The sequence below is a fragment of the Oxyura jamaicensis genome, chromosome 1, assembly GCF_011077185.1.
Source record: "Oxyura jamaicensis isolate SHBP4307 breed ruddy duck chromosome 1, BPBGC_Ojam_1.0, whole genome shotgun sequence".
Classification (NCBI taxonomy): Eukaryota; Metazoa; Chordata; class Aves; order Anseriformes; family Anatidae; genus Oxyura; species Oxyura jamaicensis.
The window spans coordinates 44,518,964-44,545,277 of NC_048893.1; the positions used below are offsets into that span (position 1 = coordinate 44,518,964).

At 36.8% G+C, this 26,314-nt stretch overlaps 1 protein-coding gene across 7 annotated transcripts in view; it reads left to right on the top strand.

Moving 5' to 3' along the window:
* Positions 1-353: 353 nt before the first annotated feature.
* The window catches only part of ANKS1B (ankyrin repeat and sterile alpha motif domain containing 1B), a 444,131-nt gene continuing 418,170 nt past the window's right edge, over positions 354-26,314 (top strand). For 2 of the 7 annotated variants that reach the window (XM_035336434.1, XM_035336452.1), the window contains exon 1: positions 357-717. In XM_035336434.1, coding sequence (XP_035192325.1) covers positions 584-717 — 134 coding nt within the window. In that variant the 5' untranslated portion in view covers positions 357-583. Of the gene's footprint in view, positions 718-26,314 lie in introns of all 7 variants that reach the window. The other 5 variants (XM_035336425.1, XM_035336460.1, XM_035336443.1 and 2 more) reach the window with 4 other exon arrangements.

Below are 26,314 nucleotides of genomic sequence, written 5' to 3' on the forward strand. Positions count from 1 at the left end.
CCCCGGAGCTCCCCGGGGGCACCCCTGCGGCTGACAGACCCCGGTCCTTTCCCCGCTCCTTCCCTCCCCTCCCGGGCCCGATGGCGGCGCAGCCCTAACGGCCGCCAACGGCCGGAGCCTGCCGTTGGGCGGGGCGGGCGGAGGGAGGGGCGGGAGGGAGCAGCCACCGGGAGGGCGCCGGCCGCGTCTCCCCAGCAACCGCCCCCCCCGGCCCCCCCCCCCCCCCCCCCGACGGGGCGCTGCCCCCCCACCCCTCCCCACCCGCAGCACCGCACCCCGGCCCGCCTCAGGCGCGGGGGGCCGAGGCTGTCCCTGCAGGCCGGGGTGCCCGGGGAGGGAGCGAGGCCGATGAAGAGCCGCCCCCCGCCCTCCTTCCCTCCCGCACTCCACCCAGGAGCGATCCAGTGAAAGCAGGAGGAGGTGATTCTCCTCCTCCTTCTCCTTCTCCTTCCCTCCCTCCCTCCCGCCGCTGCTCCCGCTGGTGTGGAGGGGACTGCAGGAATCTCCGCGCCGCGCCGAGGCAGGGCTGTGGGGGGAGCGGAGCCGCGCTGTGGAGAGCGGGGGCCGCCCCCGGTCCCTGGCCATGGGCAAGGACCAGGAGCTGCTGGAGGCTGCTCGCACGGGGAATGTGGCTCTGGTGGAGAAACTCCTGTCTGGGAGGAAAGGAGGGATCCTGGGCAGTGGATCTGGAGCTATTCCCTTATCCAGCTTGCTGAGGTAGGGGCACCATTCCCCGTCAGGCGCTGGGGTATTCACCTCCTCTTCCTCACCATCACCATCGCCCCTCTCATCTCCATTCCCACCCCTGTATCCTGGTAGTGACAATAAATGGTTCACTCTCTAGCCGAGTACGAGAGTGTCTGTGTTTAAAGTCGCAGGCAGGCATTTTATTAACACGGCGGTTCTGAATTTCTTGCCTTCAATGCGTCAGTGAGGTACTTGTTCATTCTGTTACTGGCGGCGGTGCAGAACTTGTATGTCTATGGCCGGGCTAACATGCACGATATATTAACGGCTCACCTTTGGTAATTCCTCTCCAAATTACTACTTTTAATCAGGGGTTAATCACAGAAAAGGCGTTGCGTGTGGAGAATTCGGTGTGGAAAGCCGTAGCTCCCCCCTCACCCATAGTTGCTGCCCTCACTTGCAGAAGAAATTAGGCATGCCATAGTAATGAGCCTACACAACAAAGACGGGGAATCTTCCCTGTGAGAGATCATCGAGCCAGACAGAGGCGTAAAACTTAGGGAGCGGGTTAGGTAATAGCAGGATTACTTTCAAGGTACCTGGATTTAACAGAGTGAAACTGGGTTACTGGCCGTGCTGGTGGAAGGACTTAACTTGAACCGTGTCATGTCTCAGACAATTTACAGCACAGCTCTGGTGCGAAGTTTCATCATGCTCCCAAGAGCATGATCTCAGGCATTTATGACATTTGGCAGTGTTCAGAGAGAAGCACGCAGCCCAGAGCTAGTGGTGAATACTACACTAGCTGTAGCAGGAGACGACAAAATGAACAGACACACTGTTGACCTAGAACTTGAATCAATTGTTAAGTCTATTTATTTATTTATTTGTGAAAGGAGGAAAAGGCCTGGAGAAATGGAAACCACTTAAATGAAAATGTATTTTTGATTCTATTGCCAGTACATCCTAGTCACTATATTTATATTATTTCAATATTCCCTGTCAGAGGATATTTAATGTAACTGTCCAAATTATAGTCGTGTAAATTGTATTATAAAGTCTATTTATTTTGAGAATGTTTTTAGTGCTGTAAACAACAACAGTCCACATATTCATAGTTTACCAAACTTCTGTGGTGCTCCAGTTCAATTATCTATTGAACTATTGTTTAATTACTAGCTCATTGACCAAAATAAAAACACAGAGTGCAATTGCTTTTTGTGCTGTACTTGCATATGTTGCTTAGCAGGGGATATGCCAGATAATTGGTTTAATTTAAAATATAAGGCTTTTTTTAAAATGTGATGACCATTTTTGGTAATAACAGAGGGAAGTTCACTTTAGTACAGCGATTAGCCATTTATAATCCGGTTCTACCGCGTGATTTGTGTAGTGAGTTTCTTCAGGGCTAGCACCTGTGCTATGTTCTTGCACTATTACTTTCATGTTGTATATCCCAAGTTCCGTATATCCAGAGGGAATGTCTTTGCTTGTGTTTTTCTCTTTTTATTAAACAAGTGTTATACTTTGTGTATACAGAACCCATTAACCATGTTTTGTATATACAGATGTGGCGTGGTAGTAATTGTTCGCCTCTCAGAATTGAAGTATTTCACATTGTAAACTCGACTGTATTTTTTTTCTGGAAGGGCACTCAACTTAAAAAAAAGTAAAGTAAAACATGCATTGTTTTATTTATGCCGGTTCTTTCTAGTGGCATAAAGGATTATTATGGCTTCTGTAAACATAACTTCAAAAATCACAATCAAATATTTAGCAAACAGTTGCTAAAATGTTTCCTATTTTAAAGAAGTTGATTCAATACATTTAAAAAGAAGTCAGTCAGTAGTGGTTAGATGTGTAAACATTTCACAAAGTAACATGCTATTGAACATAATGCTGTTTAGAGGGAATCTTAACAATTTCATTGACCAGAAATGCTCAAAGAAGAAGCTACTATGTAGCTATAGAACATGCTTTCCAGGAGGTGTTATATGTGCTAGGTATTTTAGTGTACCTTTATTGGAGAACTGAGCTGATGCCAGTAACCATAGTTTAGGTCCAGAATGACATGCAAGATTAAGTCAAAGAGGTAGGATTGTGTCTTGGTACAGGACACATGGAAACAACAGGAGGTATTGAAAGGGAGTTGTACTAACATCTAGACCCTCTTTAGGAGAACAATACTTACTGAAAATAACAAGTTTTAGAGTAGCACAGTATAAAAGTTTGAACTTGAGGATGGGAGGCATCTGAAGTTTTCTTAATAGAAAACTGATTGCAGTAGCTTTACAAGTAGTTATGCTTGTTTTTTTTTTTTTTTTTTTTTTTTTTGCATACAGTTGATTAGACTGAAAACTGTTGCACAAGTGCTTTTGAAAGTTACAATGAAGAGAAAGTGATAGGAAAAAAATATACGGACATATTTTTCTTCTTTTTGTAGGCTCTTTAGGAGATACTGTGTTTGACAGTGTCTTCTAGCATTTCACCAGAGTTGTCACTGAGTTCCTAAAATGGTGCCTCAGAAAGGCACACATTTGCTTCTCCTGGCAATGCCGTTCGTACCATTAGACTGGGAGAGTTCAAGTCTTTCAGCAAGCAAGTGGACAAACACTGTGCCTGATGTGTTGGTCAAAGTAGCAGTTCATCTTCCCTTTCTTCTAAGAACAAAACTCAGTTGATGTGGCTGAACCTTCCATGGCCTGGTCCCTTTCTTTGTGGAAATTTGCTTTGCAGGAATTATGTACCTTGTGAATGAAATTTAATATTAATGAATTGACAGATGCACATTGATTGTTATCTGAAATGAGGAACAAACTACCTGAACTCTGATCTTCTATTTACATTTTTATACGTTTTTTTCTGACTCAGCACCTTTTATGGCACTTGAGGGAAAAACAGGGCAAGCCTCTGCATGATTATTTTATAGTTGAACATATTAATTGATGCTAATTGTGTAGTAAATTATCTGATGTTTAAAGGGCAGGCTTCTAACTTAAAAATCATTATACTAAATTATGGCAGTTTGGGAAACAACACAGTTCAGCAAGGCTAGTTAAGCACACATACAGGTATAAGAATGAGTTCCTGTGAGGACTTAAACACCTGCTTAAATCACAGTACATGCAAAGTGCATAAAAGTGGTATATGCTTAATTAAGAGGTCATAGGCACTCAGATATATATAATGGCTGCTGTGTAAGACTTCATTCCCTAATTAGTTTATCTGAAGGAATGACAACAAACCTGTTGTGTTTGACTGTGTGGACAGTATAGCTTCCTGCACTTCAGGAGATGTGCTGCAAGGCCCCAGGTCAATCTGTGGCCCCTTACCACAATCTTTGTTCTTTGCTCTGGAATGTAAAGATTGCATAGTGAGGGTGAATTCCTCAGATGCAAAAGTTAACATAAGGCATGGTAACATACTACTTCAAGTATAATCCTCAGGGAACAGATGACAAAGAGTAATTTAGTTGTTTAAACCTACCTTTTTAGTTGCACTTTAGGTGCGCGTGGGTTTCTGAGTCATCTGCATGGACTGATGGACTTAACGAAGAATCACGCCCTTTTGGAGATGCAGCTAGATTCCACTCCAGGACATCTGAGGTTGCATTACACACCTCTGTTTGGGCTACAGTTTCCAACCCAGCTCAGCAGTGCACGGCTGGGATCTGTTCTTTAACTATGAAACAAGAATATTTTGAGACACCTCAGAAACTGTTCAGAGTTTAGAAGGTCAAAAAGTAAGGTAATTTTCTTTTATCTCTTTCCTCTGAGATTCCACTTCTTGGAATTGTCATGGATTAATATATTAATTATGTTTCAAAATTCTTCTTCTTCAAAAAAAGTTTTTAGGGGTTTGAAAATAAATAGGAGGAATTTTCACTGATTTTTTTTTTTTTTTTAATTATTTCACTGTCTTTTATATTACTCCAGTATAAACCTAAAAATTTGAATGAAATCCTGCTGTCCCTCTAACAACTTATCATTCAGTATCCCAAGCCCTTAAATGTACATTAATTGACTTAACACATTAAGTAAAAGAATTAAAGTGTTTCTAACAGAACCATTTTTTTCCATGTCTTTGTTTGATTATACACATACACATAACATTGTTTTATCGACCAACAGGTTTTTCATTATTAGGCAGAGACAGGCTTAGTTTCTTTCAAAGTGTTTAAGTAAAAACAAACAAACAAGAAAACAACTTTAAAGTTTTCATAGATCTCAGAGACCTTCTATCATTTTGCCACATGCAGTCACATACAACCCTTTTTGCCCAACTATTACGTTATAGCCTAAATAAAAATGGTTAGTTCTTGATCAAATACTAATCTGTAGTCTTTTAAACTCTGTATTTTAAAGTTTGTTCGTTTTTTTTTGCAGGACTAAGGGACAGATTATGAATTACTATGTGAACTGGCATGGAGCAGTAGGGAAAGGCGAGTTGGCCCCTTTTTACTCTTTGTTGGCTCCTGCCATTACACAGCATGGGCGGGTGGAGCAGCCCGCATGGAGCTGTTTTTTCCCTTTCTCCACTTGGCAGGCGGTGGCGGGGAATGGCTCCATTCTTTGCTCATCCTTACTTAGTGCAGATACGCCACATATATGCCTGGCCCAAGATATTTCTTCTCTAAAGTATAAGAAACCCAGCAAGCAGATTGTCAGTCTGCGAGTCACAATCTGTTTCCTCATCTGTTTCTCAGAGCAGTGTCTTGCTCGCAGCAAAGCCACAGTTTAGCCTGATGGCCCTGGTGCATGCTGAGAACCACACGAATCTACTTCTATCCTTATGCAGAGCCCTGCGATTCACTCAACTTCCTGTGACAAATCAGATCACACTTAAGAACAGCTTGTAGAGCAAAAAGTATGTTAAAATTAAAATATTTTACAAAGCTTTAGTTAAAAGATGAACAGCCTTCTTTAACATTTTAATTTAAATAACAAAAGGATCCCTTATCAACAAAAATAGAAGCACTAGTTCTGTTCTTCATTACAAATAATGTTTGAAGGAAGAGAAGAAAAATTCTTTGGTTGATTTTTGTAGAGATTCTGTTATATGAGGCTTGCAGTAGCAGGTTCCTGGGCTCACATACTTCAATTTTAATCTTGCTTCTATGTTAAAAGGTTTTGTTTATTTATTTATTTATTTATTTCAGATAATCAGTGCTGATAGCAAACTGGCAAGTATTTGTTACATATACGTCAGTGGGGCATTCATTTAGTCTATGCTTATTTCTAATTTTAGTTACACTTCTTTTAATTAATACATAGTTTTTGTACTGATGTCCCAAGCACAAACCAGCATTTCCAGATTCCCAAATTACCTTCTTTGTCCTGTCAAAGTAAGAAGTTCAAGTCTTTTGGAGATAGATTTCATTTTTTTTTTTCCTTTTGTCTTTCATTATGAAATGCAAATTAATGACCACTACAGTGCTTAATTTATGGTGTTCAGTATATGGTGTTCAATGATAGTTGATTGCTGCCTTGATTCTGCATGTTTGCCCTTTCAAGTGTATGGGCTTCTGCTATAATGTAGCCTTAATTTTGTTATTTTCTACCTTTCTTAGGCTTATTTTTATTCTTATTTCTGATAAATGTTTTCAATCAACGTTTAGACTAGACTTTATCTACAAAGTTCCTTAAATTTCTTCACAAGTTTGAAATATTTACAATAAGTAAAGATAGCAATATGGACAGTTTTCAGGACATCTGGTAGAAATCCTATTGTTAAGGGCAAGTCAATTCACAAGGCTTGTGTGATGAATTTTCCCTAGGAGCTCAACATGACCCTGCATTCACAGCTCTGTAGTCAGTCTCTGTGCATAACGTTCTCACTTTTCATTCCACATCTTATTTTCTGAGTGCCATTGAAGTTTACATTCTACTAACTTTCTAAAACTGTTGGACCAAATGTAAAATAAATAAATAATTGAGAACTGCAGATCTACTGTAAAATCCACTAAAATCTACTGTGGTCATATCTGCCCATAGAGAGAATGATATGGGATGTAGTAGTGCTGGGAGGACTGATGGAGATTATGATGGGGTCAGAGAAGAGTAATAAGAAAAAAATTACAAACAGTTTAAGGAGAAAGTTTGGGGGTGTGAAGGAGAAATAAAAGCTGAAGTATCTAAGGATATTACTAAAACTATTCTTGAGGAGGTGGTGAATGTCTAAATCTTCAGTGGACCATAAAAATGTATTTTGTGCCCCATGTTGTTTTTCCTCTTGTCTGACATTGATGATGTTAGTAGTTTGGTGATTCAATAGAATTAATGCTGCATTATACATTTTTAAATGACTTTACTAATTTTAAGTGGTGGTGTGTTACGAGAACTAGACAGGAAATAAATGAAATAGAACAATGAAGAATGATGTAACCTGAAAGGTGTGCTATCTTGTGACTTGTCAAGGTTGGAAATGTTATGATGAGCAAATGCAGATGCTTTTAGGACAATCATTTTTACAGTAACTGCACTGGTGACCAAGAAGAACATATCCATGTTTTAAAAATTCTACAGCTAAATTCTCTTCTTCTTATAGCTCTATAGGCCATTGTTTATTACCCTGACAATAGCACTAGTTGAAGCATCCTATAAACTGCTTTAATTCATGCTACTGGTATATAATCCCTAAGAGACAATATTGTTCAGAGAACAGTTTCACTCCCTTTCCTCCAGCAAGCTTAGCCTGCTTGGCTGGGGAAATGGCATATGCATAAGTTCCACAGCTGCAGAATTCCCTTCTGCTATGGGATTTTTCTGTTGGCCACTTCCAATCAGAGTTCACATCCTAATCATTTTTATTACTTCAAGATAAAATATTTTGACAGCTTCTTATGTTAAATGCGTAAGACATAATGAGTGGTGTTAATTCCTGCCTACTGATATGACATTTTCATGTACATAGATCCTTTTGGGAAGTAGGGAATACATTTTGTTTGAACTTCATAGCCTTTATGTGAAGACTTTTATTACTTTTTAATTACTTTTTTCCTGATGACAGCATTTTCAACATGTTCATTTTGCATTTGAGAAGTGATATAAAAACTCTTCTGTACCTAATTTAACATCTATGAATTTCTAATAATGTATATCTATCTAACATAAGAGGTTCTGAGAGATTTAATTCCATAAGGTTGTGCTTTTATTAAAATAATTTTACAGTTTCCGATCTAGTGCACATCCATTTTCTAAGGAAAGAAGAAATGAGATCTTGAGTGCAATGTAGTTCCTGTTTAAAACACCCAGTGGTAGATATGTTTCTATAGGTGCTGAAGTCTGTGGTAGGTGTCCAAAATCCAGTTATAGCTAACAGAGATCAAGTCAGTATAGTTAGGGAGCAGAGTGATTAGTTCACTCCGAAGTAGGTGTAGAGTGATTTTATTTCAAACTGGACCACATCCTTGATTTTTATGGGTAAAACATTTCAGTGAAGAACAGAAAAAGGGCAATTCTAATAGACGTATATGTGGAATGTATGTATAGATGACCACTTAAATTGCTAAGTTAAAACAACAACAACAACAACACAGAATTTCTTTCCATATTTTATAGCTGATTTGGATAAATTTGTACAGAGAGTAGACATTAGGTAACATAGAGAAAATCAGAAGATTACATGATCCAAGGGCAGAATCAAGTGCTAGATGGTTAAGTTAGACATACATGAAAGATACTTAAAAAGGTTTGCTAGAGATGCACCAAGTGTATAGGGATGGAACTAGAAAAAGCTTAGCAAGAGTTGAAACTAGTGAGGGATGGGAAGGGCAAAATCAAATACATTGGCAGCAAAAGAAAAGTGGAACTTCTCAGTAGGGCAGGAGACCTAATGACAAAGGACAAAGAAAAGGCAAAGCACTCACTCCGTTTTCTGCATTGTTTTTTGGTGGTAAAGTTTGACTTTCCAAGTTCTTGAGCTTAGCAGCAAAATTTGTGTGTCAAAGAAACATGGAAGAGGAAGGCCAGAATTACACTTAAATTCAAGGGAATGTGTTGTCCAAGATGTGTTATGTCTGAGGGGGTTGACCAATGTTGCTGTGAGGCTACTGAAAGGTCAAACATATGAAGTTTCTGAAAACTGGGAAAGGAAAATGTCATGGCCTTCTCCAAAAAAGGCAAGAAAGAGACTCTGGGCACATTAGCCTAATCCCTCTTCTACAAAAAAATATAGAGCATAACAAACATCATGGAAACCATTTCCAGGCACATGAAGGACAAGGTGATTGGAAACAGCCAGCATGGATTTACCAAACTTAGATTGTGCCTGATCAACCTTAATTGCTCTCTACAAAGAGCTCACTGCCTCTGTAGATAAGGGAAACACCATGAATGTTGTTTAACTTGACTTTGGAGCAGTCTCTTTCAGACCAAATGGTAAGCTGTGGACTGAATAAGAGGATAATAAGATGGTTGGAAAGTTGGCTGGACTTCATAGCTTGTAGGGTTGTGATCAACAGTGCAAACTCTCACTGCTGGGGTCTACTACAGATTTTCCTCAGGATTTAAGGGCCAAAAATTGATTGCAATGCAGGTACAGCAGGTATGTAGATAATACCATCATGGGGGACATCATGAGATGAGCTGCTCCTGAGGGACTTGGGCAGATTAGAGAAATGGGCTGATTGAAGCCTCATGAAGTTCAGCTAAAGCCAGTGTGAAGTCCTGCAGCTAGAAGTGAATAACCTCTTGCTCCCCTATAGGCCGGGGACCAAGTGTACAGAAAGCAACATCACAGGAAGGATCTGTAGGTGATAGTGAACAAGAAGTTGAACATGAGTCATCAGCGAGCCCTCACAGCCAAGGCCAACCAAACACATATATGCTGTGCTAGGAAGGGTGTAGGTGGTGAGATGAAGGAAGTTATTGTCCCCCATATTCAGGTATAGTCCCATAGGTGATGGAGTATGTGGATTCTCTGGATGAGAAAGATAAACAGCAGAGGACTGGCAAGATTACTGTGGGCTGCTGCACATGATGCACAATGAGAGGCTGAGAGAATTCCAGTTGTCCTGTGTGAGGATGAGAAGGCTAATGGGTGATCTAAGTGCTGCTTTCACCTACCAAGTGGAAGGGTGAGAAGATGGGCTGGAATTCTTGGATATGTGTAGTGGCAGGACAAGAAGCAACAGACAGCAGCTGCCACATATGAAATTCTAGTTAGACAGTAGGACTAACTTTTTAAATAAGTGAGTGGTCAAATCCTGGGGAAGGTTGTTCATTGAGTTTTGTGGAATCTCTGTCCCTGGAGAAATCCAAGCTCAAGAAGTTCTGGGGCAACCTTACCTAGTTGGCCTTACTTTGAGAGAGTGGATGGTCCTTGCAAGCCTTTATTTTTCTGTCATATCATATCATAATCATATCATATCATAATCATATCATATCACAGCCTGTGTAACATACCAGATCCAAAGTATCATGACCTTAAATTACCCTTGCACACTGTTGCTGTAAGCCCTTTTCTTTGTTTTTGGAACCTGAATACTCGATGGCAGTGAAATTTACAATGCCATCCCACTGCATCTTTAATTCTTTTAAGAATTGTCTTCTGTATTCTTCCTACACTTCTGAGAGAAAGGATCCTGGAGTTAGAAAGGTGGTGTATTAGGAAGAATGAATTTCCTTTCTGGCTGCATTCAGTGATTTGGTGGAAGGATTTTGAGTTCACTAGGGGATCATTTCGAATCTCTTTCCTAGTGTGGGCCCAATTTTGCTTTGTCTAAGCTCTTCCTGTTCTACTTACTCTTTTATGCTTGAGCCGGATATTTTTTTTATTTTATTTTTTTCTCCCATCACATTAGTCACTACAAAAACCATCTGTATTGTATTTAGTCTTTGAGTTTGCTCATTAATAACTTTTTTTTTTTTTTTTTTTTTTTTCTTATAAGAATGGTGTGATTGGTGTGGGATCGTTTCTTTCCTAACCCTTTGTATCTCAGAGAAGTGCTGAAACAGTTTTAAGGTATACGGTATTTACAGTGTCCCAGTATATGTATCCTGTAAATACATGCCTTTTAGAGAAGATAAAACAGTAATAAAAATAAATCTTATAAATAAGAATTGGGAATATTTGCTCAAATAGCTATTTTACATCTACATGTTGCCTGAATTTCAAACCTTTGTGAAGTAACTTTCCAGTGTGTTTGTTACTGACAGTTCTGAGACTTAACCATGAGTTTAAGGTCTTCCATGTTTACTTACTGACTTATCCAGGTCATTTTTAGATGCCACTAGATACAAGTAGTAAATCTGTGTATCTAGGTTATTTTTGCAGATTAAAAACCCCAGCATATTAGTATTAGCAGTTTGACCCCAGAATCTCAATTAAGTCGTTGGTAAGGTTTCCTAAAAAAAACCATAATTTACACTTATTTTTAGTTTTCAATTTTCTCAAGTAATTATTTATCCACTTCCATATCCTCCTTGTCATCTGTATAGCTAATTTGTCAGATTATGCTCATAAGTAATTTGCAATCACTCTTCTTCCTGTTTTGTGCACATTTATTGCAGAGCAGTATCTTGCATAACCAAGTGGTCTAATGATTTGTTAGGGCTCTTCTCACATAATGTGCACAAGTACATTTTTGCAGGACCAAATATGTTGAATACAGAAATAAAGCATGTGTTTTATAGTATATGTGTATGTTATATATCTGTTGTTTGGCTGTCACAGTGGTGAAATCTATTCCTTCTGTTTTTACTTTCATGTAGACTTGTAAGTCTTTCATGTAGACATGTAAGTCTTGATTTGGAAAGCCCAATAGCCATGACATAAGCAGAAAATGGAGCCGGCAAAGGCATGGAATAAGCATGTGTTCTGGGGGGTGGAGGTGTGCCTAGTAGATAGGTAGAGAAAGAGAGACTTGATTTGGAGTGTTTGGGCAAGCAGGTTGTATTAAAAAACAACAACAACAACAACAAAAAAGTTCAAATGCTAGAAATGTTTCATAAAAGAAATGTGTATAAGAATTGAGTCTGGTTGACTGTGGAGATTAGCACTGGTGAGAAGTGGAAGTGGCAAATTTAGGAGTCAAGGTACAAGGAACAGAGCAAAGAGGAGTTATATTCAAAAGGATAAAGAGACAATATATATCCAATGAAATACAGTTTTCATTCCAAGCCTGATATTTCCATATTTCCCTGCTATAACAAATAATAGTGAAATGTATTTGCAAACTGTCTCATTCTCTTTTAACGTTAAAACAGGTTGAAGTTAACAAACTGCCATCAGTCACTCCCTTAGTTTAAGTGGAAGAAGTTGTTGGATATAGAGACATTAAATCATCTGTTAAAGCTTTGTCAAGGTGACACCACATGGTGGAATTTCAGGAGTTTTAGTCTGCTTTTTTAGTCAAGAAAATTCTACATGCCTAAAAGCATGTAGAAAATCAATCATTCTGATGTTGCTAATTGTAAAAATAAGGTTGTCTATGCAGTTTTTATTTGTCCCTCTGAATGGAGATATTACATACATTTAATTACACAACCATGTACTCTTCTTCCACAAGGCCTTACCTCAGTTGCAGCCCAAGATAGACCATGCTCATTGAATGAGTAGTTAATTCAATATTTTTTATCCTTACTATTCAATGTTTAGCCATGAGTCTTATTTACTGCACACTATTCAAACTTTTCTCTAGAAAAAGAATGATTCATTTTTCTCTTGGGCTTTTTGGTACTGTTTGCGACTATAGTATTTGACTGCTTCACAATGTTAATGAGTATGTTTTCACAGTACTTCTGTAACTGAGGAAGGGTGTTAATATTGGTTCACAAATGCTAACTGAAGCACAGTTAGATTATGGTGAGAAGTGTCCACTGAGCTGGTGTTTCCAGCAGGAGACTGTAAGGAGTTCATTTCTCACTGTATTTCTATAGTTCATCTGAAAAAATAGGAACGCCTCTTCTGGGTCAGAATAAATGTCCCTCTAGCCCAGTATTCTCTTCCAGCAGGATTTGGAAGTTAAAGGCTAAAAGCTGGTCTTCGTAAGATGAAACAGCAAAGCAAGCATATAGTAAGTAATATATCCTTGAATGTATTCCTAGAGCTTCCAGCAATTTACAGCAGCTTTCCAAGACAGATGTATTGTCTTTGTATTTAATAGCTCCAGTGGATTTTTCTTCCATGCATTTGTTCAATTGGTCTTTGAAAAAAATGCAAATTTTTAGCATTCATACTATCCCACAGCAAGGGTTTCACATCTTAATGGAGTATTATGTGAAGAACATTCCCTATAAATTATGTAGCATTTTATGTGTTCCAATGTATAAAGATATGTTCAGATGTTCAGTGGTTTGTTCCTGGAGTACAGACACGGATAGAATCCATTTCTGTGCAGAATTAAACTGCTGTTTCTTTTCTTTGCTTGTTTTATTGATTTAGTAAATTCCAGGACACCTTTTAAAACCTTTCATTTACAAAAATAAAACAGTTCTTATATCATCTATTATACAGCCTCAGATCATCCCAAAACCAGTTTTCACTGCACAGGGAAAAATAATCTGGAATAAGGTAATTTTTAAGGCTAATACATGTGCATAAGTGGGATGATTTAGCACCAGCACTTTCATCCTTGCCTTTACAACCTCAATATATATATATATATTAGATACACATTGCTGTCTTACTTATGCATCTGTTGACAATGTAGATGTATACTATCTTTGTGGTGGTGAACACAAGATTTGGACATGCCTCCATTAATTCACAAAGAGTATAACTGCTGATGTGTATTTCATTTCCTTATGAAGAGTAACGTGGGATTCAGGGCCCTGAAGATTTTTTATTTTATTTTACTTTTTTTTTTTTTTTTCCAAATAATGATATGCATTTGAACAAGATTTCCACTATTCCACATTGCCTGAAACAGCAAAGGTGAGGTGAGGAAAATCAAACTTTAATTATTGAAGGTAATTTGTGAAGATGGTAATGAAAATTGGCATATAGGAAAAGGGTGGTTTGTCCTCTCTTCTTGAGAAGGAAACGATTATTGAGGAAACAGCAAGGTCATTCACCAGTGATGAAATATTTCCTCCTATATATCATGCCCTAGACAGATAGTTTGAGGCATAAGTGGGATTTGTATCATTTCTCCATTTATGCTGGCTAATCAGAGTTAATGAATTACTTTAAGAGTATCAGCTTTACAATAGATGAAGTTAGTCCTGGTCACCAGTACTTGCCATGTTGCCATTTTGGCACTGCTTAACCAAAATGAGAAAAACTTCAACTTTAGCCTCATTTATTTATTTATTTATTTATTCTTCCATTCGGGCAGGAATAAGTGAAAGAAAGGTAAAGTGAGAAGTTTATACATTTACAGGTCCAAGGATCCTGAGATAATCCCAGTATTTGAGGACATACCCATCCAGTATTATCTGAAGAATGTTAGTGGTAGATTTGGAACTGCCTAGAGCAGTCTGAAACCTTAGTACTCGATTGTGATGTTATTGTGACACTAGTCTTATGAAGACTATCAGAAATGCAATCAAGAAAGAGGAATTAGATCCAGATGCAGATTTTGCAGAAAATCTGGAAAACAATGAGAGCCTCAGTGTGATGCTATTATTTGACCTCTTCTAAATACTAACAAACTGATCTAGGGGAGCAGGTCCAGGTTTGGACATCAGAAGGATTTAAAGGTGGTCTGCTGAGGCAGAGGGATGGGGTCATGAGGAACGCAGTGAGATCTGGAACCTCACAGGCTAAGATTTTCCTTTACTCACCAAGCATTATAATCTAGATCATATGTCTATCATTTAAAACAAACAAAAAAAGAAGGACTGCCAGAAAGAGAAATTTAACTTGAAGAGGTACAAGTATGTACTTCAGGGGCACCTGCCTTCACTTCAAAGATTAAGTACAAGTGGCAAATGTTTCAAAGGTTTAAAGTTCTGGATGTTTAGTCAAGTGACCTGTATGTGTATTTTACACCTGCTAAAGAATGTTAGTTTATTTTGGGGGTGCCAAAATCTTCATATCAAAATTGAAATTCATTGCACTGCAGTCTTTCATTCTTTGATTTTTTTTTCTTTTTAATATACTACTATTGCTAAAATGGGGCAATCATCTTAAGAAAGCCAGTTAACGCTGCATATACCATAACTTTACCTTTCATTGAAATAAATAAATAATAATTTAAAAAATCCTGCTAAATGACCATTTGATATTTCAAGCTGTTAATATATGAACAATATGATTTATGCTGACATTTAAAACAACAGAAATGCATTTTTGTATGTTTTTATAGATTTTTCCTATTAAGTCTAATGTAGTATAAGATAGTAGTTTAAAACAATTGAATTTTTGCTGAAAGAAGAGAACTGGGAATTTATATAACTAAAGGGCTGTCAGGAAAACAAAAGCAAAAACACACACAAAATTGTTAGATTTCCAAAATACTTCTAAGACGTTAACTTGTGAAAAAAAAAGACTCAACTATGCTGAAATGAGAACACTTTCTTTTTATCTTGTATCTTCCCTTGCTGAATGTGTCTGATACCCTCAGAAGACTCTTTGGCTTGTATTGCTCACTGACTCAAACTACACCAGTGTGACTTCTTAAGTTTGTGTTTAGGATGTTTAGGAATAAATTTCAGGTGGTTGCTTTTTTATTTTTTTTTGGTTGTTAGTGTAGTTTTTAATACTGTTTCTCACAATACTAGATACTTGTCTTGTGCCTAAACAAAATTGAACCAGTTTTAAAATACAGTGTGAATGTATTAGTTGTAATAGATACTCAAACTCTTTTCTCCCTGTGAGGGTTGTGTAGTATTTGTTGGTAGTTTCCAAGACATACTTGGAGTTGACTTTAATCATATGGTCTTGCCACTCTTTTGATCAAACCTGAGGGTATAAGAAAACTCAGAGACCTAGACCCAGTAGCAGTTATGACAAGACAACGTATCCTTACCACAAGAATCATTTAAATGCTCCAGAACTGTGTAAGAGTTGTACAGATATAAATGTCAGAAAAGAATGAACAGCAACATAAATCTTAAGACATGTTTCCAATGCATAAATATGATTTTTGTTTGTTTGTTTGTTTTTTTGCCACCAAATGAACCATTGCAACATTTGCTTTTCCTCTTCTTGCTTTAAAGCCCACCTGGCTGTAATAGGGCAGAGAATCAGGAAATAAATTTTGAAAAAAACAAGCAAGGTTGCTAAGAAATGTTTGTTTGCTAAACAGACGAGGGAACATCTTCTCTGAGAGGCTGCCTACCTCAGTAGGTAACCTCCAGGGAATAAATCAGCTAACTACCTGTTAGAGACAAGCAGAGCTTTCTTTCCCTTCCCTCAGTAACAAAGCATTGTTTTCATAGTATTTTTTCTCCTCGTTCCTTCTTTCCCCACTCTCTTTGTCTCCCCCTCCTTTTTCTTACTATGACACACGGCTTGAAAAAGGGGAGGGGACAAAATTAGGAAGTGAAGAATCCTGAAGTTTCTTATGCCAATCGTAAAAAAGAAGACCTTGCTGCAGATACCCACCCCAAGGCCAGGGAGACCTGTAAGAAAAATTGAAAATTTGAGTTAATACTTTTGGAGAATGGAGAAGGAACTACATTTGAGAAAGGCATGGAAAAACAACAAAATTCATTGGGAAGCCTGAAAGGACAGATAAAAACTGGGTGAAAATAAGAGGAACAGGGAGAAAGGATTGTTTTGAGATGTGGGGAACAGTAACTTGTTGGAGTGAGAGGTAGAGATCCACTTTCAGCATTTTCCTCAAAGACTGATGAACACTAAGAAAGGGCAAATAAATGTATTTAAAGTGACAAGAAAAGACACAAGTGGTTGGCTGTTGTCTTGTCTTTGCCCAACAGACTTATAGCATATGTGAATGAATCTGCCTAGCTACTTGGGCAAATGCCAAAACCAAAAACCACCAGCTCAGAAAAAAAGTCAGAGGAAAGGAACTGAATCCTTTTGTGGTGTTTCAGTTTAAATGTATTATTGGTAAAACAACAACAACAAAAACTCAAGAGAGAATGACACAGCAGGCCTCAGGATTACTCTTTAAAGGTTGGAGCCAGAGTGTCTAGACCTCTTTGCACAAAAGTGTAATATCTTGGCTAGTCTTCAATTCATAGTACCTCATTACCCAAATCTCCTTTGAAAATATGACTTTCTTAAATGCCACAAGATGTCATCATTTCTGGGTAAGTTCCCAATATGCTCGAAAGAGGAATTAAGAACAATTATCCAGAAGGTCAGCTCAGGGTAGACATCTCTCTCCAAGTTTCCCTTGACCTGTGAGATGCTGTGCCATTTTCAGTAGTATGAGCAACCACCATGCAGCATGCAGTGCTGCTGTCTTCTGGGATTCTTATAAAAGTCTGGAATACAGCTGAGATCTTCATGAGTGGAATGAACTTTTTGGTAAAACTGGCAATTCATTACATTCCTGAAAAGAATTGATTTATATTTGGGTCTTTGGGTATTTCCTTTCCCAGTTCTATAGAAAGCAATCTATATATTCATTGAGATTCCTTCCAGAGAACCAGCTAATTGCACTGCCACGCTTGCTGGGCATCAGATGAAGCTTCTGTAAAGCATAAGAAGCTCTGCAAAGGACTGCTTTATTTTTACTGTAACTAAAAATCAGATGATACCTTTCAAAGCAGCTGGATTGACACTCACATAGGGAGTTGTCAGGAACCATTTAAATGAGTGCAGATTTATCAGAGTAGCAAAGGGGGCTGTCCTGTCTCTGTTAGCAGTGCTCAGTGCATTCCTCTAATCAAATGCAATTTTAGTCACACACCCTAACATTCAGATCACTGCAGACAGATGCGCTATAGTTTTGATGACAGATCTCTTTCCCTTTGCAACACTATTAAGGCTCATTCTTGTGCATCTAAGCATACAGAACTTGACAGTGATATGAATGATTAAAATATTTGTTTCTTTCATTTAATGTTGAAGACTTGCACACATAAACATTAAATCACATTTCAGTTATCTTTACTTTCTGCTTTTTTGTTGTTGTTGGGTGTTTTTTTATTATTATTATTTTTTTGGCCCACACACTAAATCCAATTTCTCTTAAAAGTAACAGGTTTTTGCTTCAAGATAACAAAATGCAGAATTGTATTCAGTAACTAGACACTGAGCATATTAATGATACTGTGTAACTGAGTGTTGCTGCTCCCATTTGTGCTAAATATTACACGTATCAAATTCTTAGATTCTCTGTTCCATTTGAAATGCTATCAGGTTTCTTTTGTGTGTTTCACTGTTAATCCATACTGAGCTAGCCCATCAATTTCTCAATCAGATCAGTAAATAATAGCATTGCTCACTTTATCTTCACATACTTTTCTATTTATGGATTTTACTTAAATGCTAATGAGACAGGACTTGGTATTCCCATCCTCCAGAAAATAATACAAGCAGGAGAAAGCATGTTGAAGAATTTTCTTAAGTTATTTTGAGTAGCGTCCTGCCTATCAAGGAAATAAAATCTGGAAGTGAGCGCGGTTACAGGTAGCAATATGTCCATTTTGTAGATTTAAACTTAAGTGAAAAGAGCAAGCTTTTCCTTAGTGGCATGCATTCCTCAAATGCTACAATGCAAAGTAAGGGAGTGTTCTGTTTGTACTGCATTGAATCCTCTTCCAACAATAGTTCTAAACTGCATTATTTTTTAGTGAAAACTTTTTTGAATGACTAAGAAATGTGTTAGAGGTTTTGTGGTAGTTTCAGAAATGTTAGCAGTGTTTGAAATGGACTAGTTTTCTTTACTCTGTTGTTTGGACTTCAAAGAAGTACAGAATACAGAACAGAACTTCTCAAAGTAGTATGTCTGTGTTTTTATAGACAGCAAGAGCTTCACAATTATACCTGTATCAGTCATAGGTTTTATTTGTTTAAGAACTGAACAAAATTTAAAACTGTTCTCTTTTCAGATGGATATCATCAGTCCATTCTTGTCCATGGTACAGTTTTATACTTGTATATTAACTTGTATATTATACTTGTATATTAACTTTCATCAGCTGAAATAATTCCTGTTCATATACGTCTTCTAGCTGAACTGTTTGGGGGTGAAAATATGTTTACTAAAGTATAGAATTATTGAAATATGATGATTTAGAGCAGAGAGGACTCTCAAGTGTTTTTACATTCTTTCTTTCCCTTTCCCCCACACATTCTGTTTCTCTCCCAGTCTCTCACACTATCTCCTTTATACCCTCCTTCCTGGTACGTGTCTCCCTCCATTCATTTCTCTCTCTTTCCATCCATCCAAAACCCCACCCATGCCTCACTCTCCAGCTCTCCCTTCACAATGCATCTCTCTCCCTCTTTCTCCCCATCCATCTCTCTCTGCCTCTCTATTTTTCTTTCTCTCTAGCAGTTAACATCACAAAGAGAATCACCTGAAACAATATAATACAAGAAAACAAATCAGGAAACTTTTTTTGTTGAGCTGGAAATAGTTAGATGTAATGATGTAGTTACAAATAGTAGTAGCCTGAAAAGTTAATGTATTTGTTTAGAAAAATAAAAATAAAAGGAAATATTCCTCCCTGAGGATGAGCTAATGACAAGTATGATCAGACTAAAACAGGCCAAAGTCACCCCTAATCCCATCTAACACTGAAAAGAAAGAGAATGAAATAGAGGAAAAGGCACGTTTCCTTAGACTATGGAAATATGCTTGTGTTGTATGCTCTTTACTAGGAACTGAGACTATTATACTAAGAATAGCAAACATCACAAAGAGTTGCTGGAATATTTAATTGATTATACTTAAGTTCATAAGGGAATAAAAGCCTGTAGAGAAATATCTGATAGGAACATGAAGTACTTCAGACATCTAAGAAAAGAGCTTAAGATCAGAATGTCTGATATATTTTCAGAGGTAAAGTAGATGACAGCTATAAGCAAAAAGAAAAATAGGATGTAACTAGGGATTACTGGCAGTAAAGAGGAAAAAAAAAATGGATTCACAAGCATTTGATTGACTTTGGTGATATTACTAGATTGTGTTGGATGGGTATTGTGTTCAGAAATGTCTTTCTTTTTAATGTATTGTAAGCAAGTATTTACACCGAAGCACACTCAAGTGCTTCAGATTTACAACAGAGATGCTTTGGAATAAGCATGAAGAATTAGACAGTTAAAGTAAGGGTTTGTACAGAAAAGCAAAAAAAAAAGTGCAGAAAGGAAGTGATTGACTAACTTAGTGGTTTATAACAAACGTGGGGGGTGATTATATTATCTAAAACAGAAGTATGGATATGTATATTCCATTTAAATAGAAGAGATTTAAAATGAAGATATAGAAAGGCTGATCTTTATAATCAGTTTGCAAATTGTCTTGACAAAAAAGATAATTCATGTAATAGATAAAGGAGCTGGTTTGCAAAGGACGAGGTCATGTATTTCTGAACTCCACTTTCTATGCCTGTCTTGTTTCAGAAAGATCTTAAGTTTTGGCATAGATCTATACAAGGTAATAGAGCACATTTGAGGTCTCTTAAACCCAAAGGCACTGGGAAGCATGGTGAAGCATGAACTCACCTGCTTTATCTGTGGTCGTGACAACAATTACAGCCAGCTAATAATCTATAAATGGCTCTGCTTAGATTCACATACATGGAGGAATGACACTCAGCTTAAATCTACCCAGCACAAGCTTGGGTCTAGCAGGACTTAACAGCTCAGTTTCAATGGCATGACAATGTGGCTACAGTTCTTCCAGACCTTAGCTGGCTTTGGAAGCATTATAACTGCAGGTGGCTAAGGAGCACGGACAGATCCAAACTACCTTTATGAAGGCAGATACTATGCCTCTGTCCTCATGTATGTCTCCAGAGTCTGCCCATGAAACGTGGCATGTGGACTGTACGCCGAGTGTATGTTGTATGTACCACTGATATTGCATGGTCTTTTTCAGATAAAATTTTCTCCTCTTTCAGGGCACAAGATGGATGGTGTTCACTTACTAAGTTGATAATTACTATTTCATTTCCTCACTGTTAGTGTGGTCTTATGTCTTTAGTGCACATTATGCAGGTATTTCTATAAAGAGAATTATTTTCCTCACATGCTTCTCAGTAGAGTTTTGCAAAGATACTGCATTTATTTTCAAAACAACTCTGTTTGATGACAGGGTGTTATTACTCCATTTTACAAATGGATATGTGAAGCCTTGAGACATTAAGTTCTATGTTACTGGATAATTTTAGATATGTAGTTCAGAGCATCTAAAACATTATTTCTGATTTTGCAGAATATTTGTTTTACATACCACTTAAAAGTGCAAAGCACAGCCCTGACTGCCAGAGCAACTGCAAATAGTCAGCGCTTTTACAGTCAAATGTCAAGATATGAAGTTGTGTACCCTGAAAGTCACATGCTTAATGATCATTTTTGCTAAATGAGATTTAGGAGACTTTCCTACTGTCAACATCCCACCATTTCCCTCCCCCCCAAAAAACAAAAACAAACAAACAAACAAACAAACAAAAAACCAAAAAACCCCACTGTACAATTAGTAGATCATGGTATCAAATATTATGCATTAAGAAGGAGCTGAATAAGTATTATAAAGTCCTATTTGTACTACTAACTTTTCAGCGTGTGACTTATGTTTTTTTGAAGGAATTGTATCTATGTAATTTCTTTTTTTTCTTTTTTGAAAACAAACAAACTGATAGATTAGAAATTAAAATGCTGTGATGTGCTCACGTACATTAGGCCTGCACAATTTTTGCATCACAGCTGGCTGGCTGCATAGTAACAGCTTATGAAAGAACATGAGCACATGTGGCCAAAGTCAACTTTCAGGCCAAATCAAGTCTGCAAGCCACTAACAAAATGGACCTGATATAGGTCAACAGCACAGATGGCATTTTAAGATATGCTGCAGAGAATTCTGTGTACCTTAGCTGAATGCTTGGTCGGAGCAGACAGTGGTCATATACATTATTATATTGCCAGAAGGGTTGCTGACATTTTCTCAGTTATGGGACTCATTTTAGGAAAATGTGTTCTGGGAGAGTGTCTTACAAATGTTTCTGCTCACTCAGTGGAAGTTCAGTGCTTGTAATCTGTCCAGCTGTCGTCTTAGCCTTTACTCCAAACATCTCACTCTTCTTGTTACAGTCTTTGTGTCCTTTCACAAGTCTTGGCCTTATCCTGGAGGCTGACACATCCAGTCTTTTCACTCAATTATTTCAATTTCTTCAACTCCTCCTAACCAAATTTCTGGTCTTGCTTGTACCAGTTGAGTCCTCCTTTTCTATCTTCCCATTTAATTTTATTTTAATTTAATGCAAATTTCCATTCATTTGCTCACTCACATTCCCTGTCCTCAAAAGTCCCATATTTTCTCCTAAGACCCAAGATCTCCTTTCTTAGAAGTCGTCAGTCTGGGGTAGATATTTGACATATGAAATCCCAACCCAAATAAAACAGTTGTAGTCATAAGCAAAATAAAATGTGATTTTACACTGGGGATTGGAGGTAATCTTTAATAATAGGCAGTGTTGCTAGGACATCTTCTAAATTTACCATCCATAAAGAAGAAAGCCAGAGAAAGAACATCCATGGATCTTTTGTTTTTTAATTGGCAGTAACATTTTAGCATAGTTAGTACAGAAGACCATGATTTATTTAATTCTGTGTGGTAGGATGAACAGATTAATCGAATACACTAGTGCATGAACTTTCGTAGTTATGAAAAACAATCTGATGATTTTAGTAAAATGAAGGGAATACTATAATCAAGTACTGTGGAAATAGTTTGAGAAATCATAAAATAGTATAATTTATGAAAGTTTTCAAAAAATCATCCATAAGTGTGCATGGAAATCTGCAGATTAAAAACCTGCTTTTTTAAGAAAAGAAAAAAAAAAAAGAATATTAAATGTACAGAAAAATATTCAGTCCCATGGGATTTACAAAGAACAGTTAGGAGCAGCAAAAAAAATGTTAAATGTGATTTTCATGGCTAACAGGACTAGGAAGATGCCATGAAATGTGTTCAAAGGGTAGGAAAGGGAATATACACATGTAGTCTAATCCTATTCTATATTTATGCATAGGTGTGTATGCATGTACATGTATATATACACACCTATATATAAAAGAAACAATTAAATCTATCAGTAAATGTAGTTAAATTTATTGATCTGAGTAGTTGCTCTGGAAAGGAAATGTGAGAATCTTTTGTGGCATCAAGCATATTTTTCTGGAATCCACCATATATGCATGTTACAGGTACTCAGTATTATACTATTAGCATTGTACATGTGAGGTGTTCCAAGTGGAGAAGTCATGCCAATATTTTGTGTAATAAGTATATAACCTTTATAAATGAGTCTTGACTGAGAACAATACATTCTCAAAGTATTTAACAGATATATAATGAGGGAACATCTTATAAAATTTCTTCAATAAAATACTCAAATTTAAGAATATTTGATACTTAAGTACTTTTTTGTTATACTGGCTGGGTGTTTTATTTTATTGAAGACATTAGCTTGCAAATCTATTACATGTTTGGGGCTTTGTGTTACAGAAAGTTGTGAGGAACTGAAATCACCTGACAATATGGTCGATAGTTTTTGAAAAGAAAAATGTAATGCTAAAGATTGTTTCCCATAAATTTAATATCATATATTCCCGTAAGTTTACTCTGAATAATAATAATAAAAAAATGTTAATCATCTTGAACCTGGACAGAAAGCATTAATTATTCATGAATCACAATTTATTAAAAACTCACTTCCATTTAAAATACAATTATAAAATTGGATAATGAAAGGAATACAGAATATGCAACATTTTTATTTTAGAATATATAATTACATTTAAGTAAACCAAATGACACTGATTATTAAAACCATAATGATGGAGAAAAAAACATTTGCTTGAATATGAATGATTTAATGGATTAAAGTTTACTAGATAACAGACTACAAATTAGTGATAAAAATAGAATAAAAATAAAAAAGATATAACAATAATAATAAAGATTCTAAACATAGTTACTAGAAGGTTACTCTAACAGAAAAACAAAAAGGAAGGTACATTTAAATGTGGCTTAATTCCAAGCTAACCTCAAGAAAGTCTGGTATGAAGGGTGTCATGTTCCTTCAACCTATTTGTTTGTTTTGAGCAGTGTCTGGAGATGAGTTGTCACTTGAGGACGTGCCAAAGTTTGATTCTGCTCAGTATATTCATTTTGGAGGAAGAAACCAAAGTTAAATTACTTAAATTGGCAGATGCTCAAAAACTTGAAAAGACTACAAAATACCTTATAGGACAGGATTGGACTATCAACTAAAACCTTGATAATGTACAGAAATGGGTCAAAACCAATAAAATACTTTGCTAATTAAAGAATATTTATAAGGATATAAATAAAATGATAATAACAGAATATAGAAAGAATACTGAGTATGCAGAAGTTGATGTCAGATACTTGAAATAGCCCTTCTATACAGATAGTTTTGTTCACAATACCAAAAGAAGAGAGATCTCAAGAAAGCTCAGTGCACCTAAATTTTCTGGCAACATACAGTAATATTCCTAATCCCAAATAGTTTACAATACAATGACAAAGCAAACAAAAGTCATAGAAAGAAGTAACACTTCATCTAATTTCTTTCCAAAGAAGGGAGTGCCACAGCTGGGATTTCTTTTCACATTATTTTGTATGGGTGACTGGTTCTTGTTTTTTTACAGTCTGTGTAGAGTTCCTCAGATGTCTGCATTTTGGTATTCAGTTCCTTTCAACTTTATCTCATTTACTATGTCTTATTTTTTCTTCTTCTTTTTCCAGCTCCTTTGTAGCAGTTGTTGCATCTTGGTATTTGTTTCCTCCTTTTTGATGTCTCTAATGAAAATGGTGTTGGTGCCTGGGAGACATTCTGGTGCCTGGCTCATTTTTTGATGAAACACCCAGAGGAATTCATATCTGGCAGTACCTGCAGGGAGATGGGGCAAAAGCTGTTATTTAGCTATGGAGCTGAAATTTGGTCTATATGAAAATATCAAGATCTATTCTTGACATCTCAAACAATTAACATTTTTGACTCAAGTGGTGTGTTAAGGCTAGCATATTATCACTGTGAATGAGTTGTGAGTTCAATAATTTCTTAAATGTTCTGAGGTAAAAACAGATCCTCAGATTGCTGCAAGTTTTCTCTTGACTGCTGATAAAATCTGTGCTAGTGTAACTTGATAAACTGACATCTTGCATCTATAGGTTTGCCATTTTGTTTTCAAAAGCTATATCAAACCTAAAGGTAAAGTGAGTTTCACTGCTACTATAGGCAGCACCTAAAATGTTTACTTATAATATAAGCTTGACATCTAAGTGCCTATATTTTGAAAATAGATCCTTAAATTTTTACTGGATCTGCGGCGATTGTCCTCTCTGTCCTTCACCGCTGAAGATGTGGTTTGCAGTGAAGTTACAAACCCACCTTCAGCTGGAGGTGTTTGAGGCTGAATCTGAGAACTGAAATGGTTCTGTGAACCTCAAGAGGTATCAGTTTCACTTTCAGTAGATCACCAAGGCAACTGAAGCCAACAGGATTTTAAACCCATCTTCAGATAGTTGCACTGACATTTTGAGAAGAGTACTACATTTAAACAGTTGGAATAGGCCCATCATGTATGAGTTTTTTGTTACATTATTCTATTTCAGTTGCATTAGATTATTTCCTATGATGGTGTTCATGAACATGTTTAGTGAAGTGCATGACTGAATATTCATGGAAAGCATAATAGATGGTGAATTAGAAATGACAAGGAGCAATGTCAGTGAAACATCATGCAGTTGACTGATACCAGATTAATCAAATCCATTAAGGCTTAATTTAAACAGGTCTAGCATCATCCATCTCCCAAAGTCTTCCACACACATAGTTTGATTTCTAAAGTGATTTTGTGATAGCTGTCATCAAAATAAAACAAAGCTCTCATTCTTTGTCAGGCTTAAAATTGAAAAAAGTGAGAAGACGTTTTGAAATTATCATTAATTTCTGATTTATAAATAAACTTTATATATCTATGTTATTTAGGAACGAGTCCTAATAAGTTCTGAGTAGTTCCTATAAGGATAGTAATTACTGTTAATGTTTGTATTCTAGTTTTTTATTAATACAATATTATACCAAGTCTTATTATCAAATTATTCTCTATTTATCTTGATCTTTTGCTTTAACAACATGCTTTTAATGGCAGTTTTCAATTGAACTTCAATATTAGTCAGTCATCAAGAAGAAAATGTAAGACTTACTATCCATTAATTTGAGCATAACATTAAAAATGTATTAGTTGATTGTCAATTGCAGAATTCAAGGTAAACTAGGAATGCAAGAATTTAAATCTGAACAAATTTCAGATTTCTGTAGGCATACAAGTTCATAGAACTCAAAGTTCTGGAAAGTGGAAGCTTGTATCAAAAATGATTGATCATGGGGAGAAATAAAGTGGGAGGAAGAGAATAAAGGTAAAAAGGAAAAAATAATCAACTATCCTCCTTAAAATTGTAAATGTTTTTCAGGAACCAGTGTGAGACAATAAAATCAGGAAGGGTATGTTCAGTGAGAGTGAAAGTGTGTGTATGTCTGTGTGGCTAAGTGAGTATCTTACTTGGCAG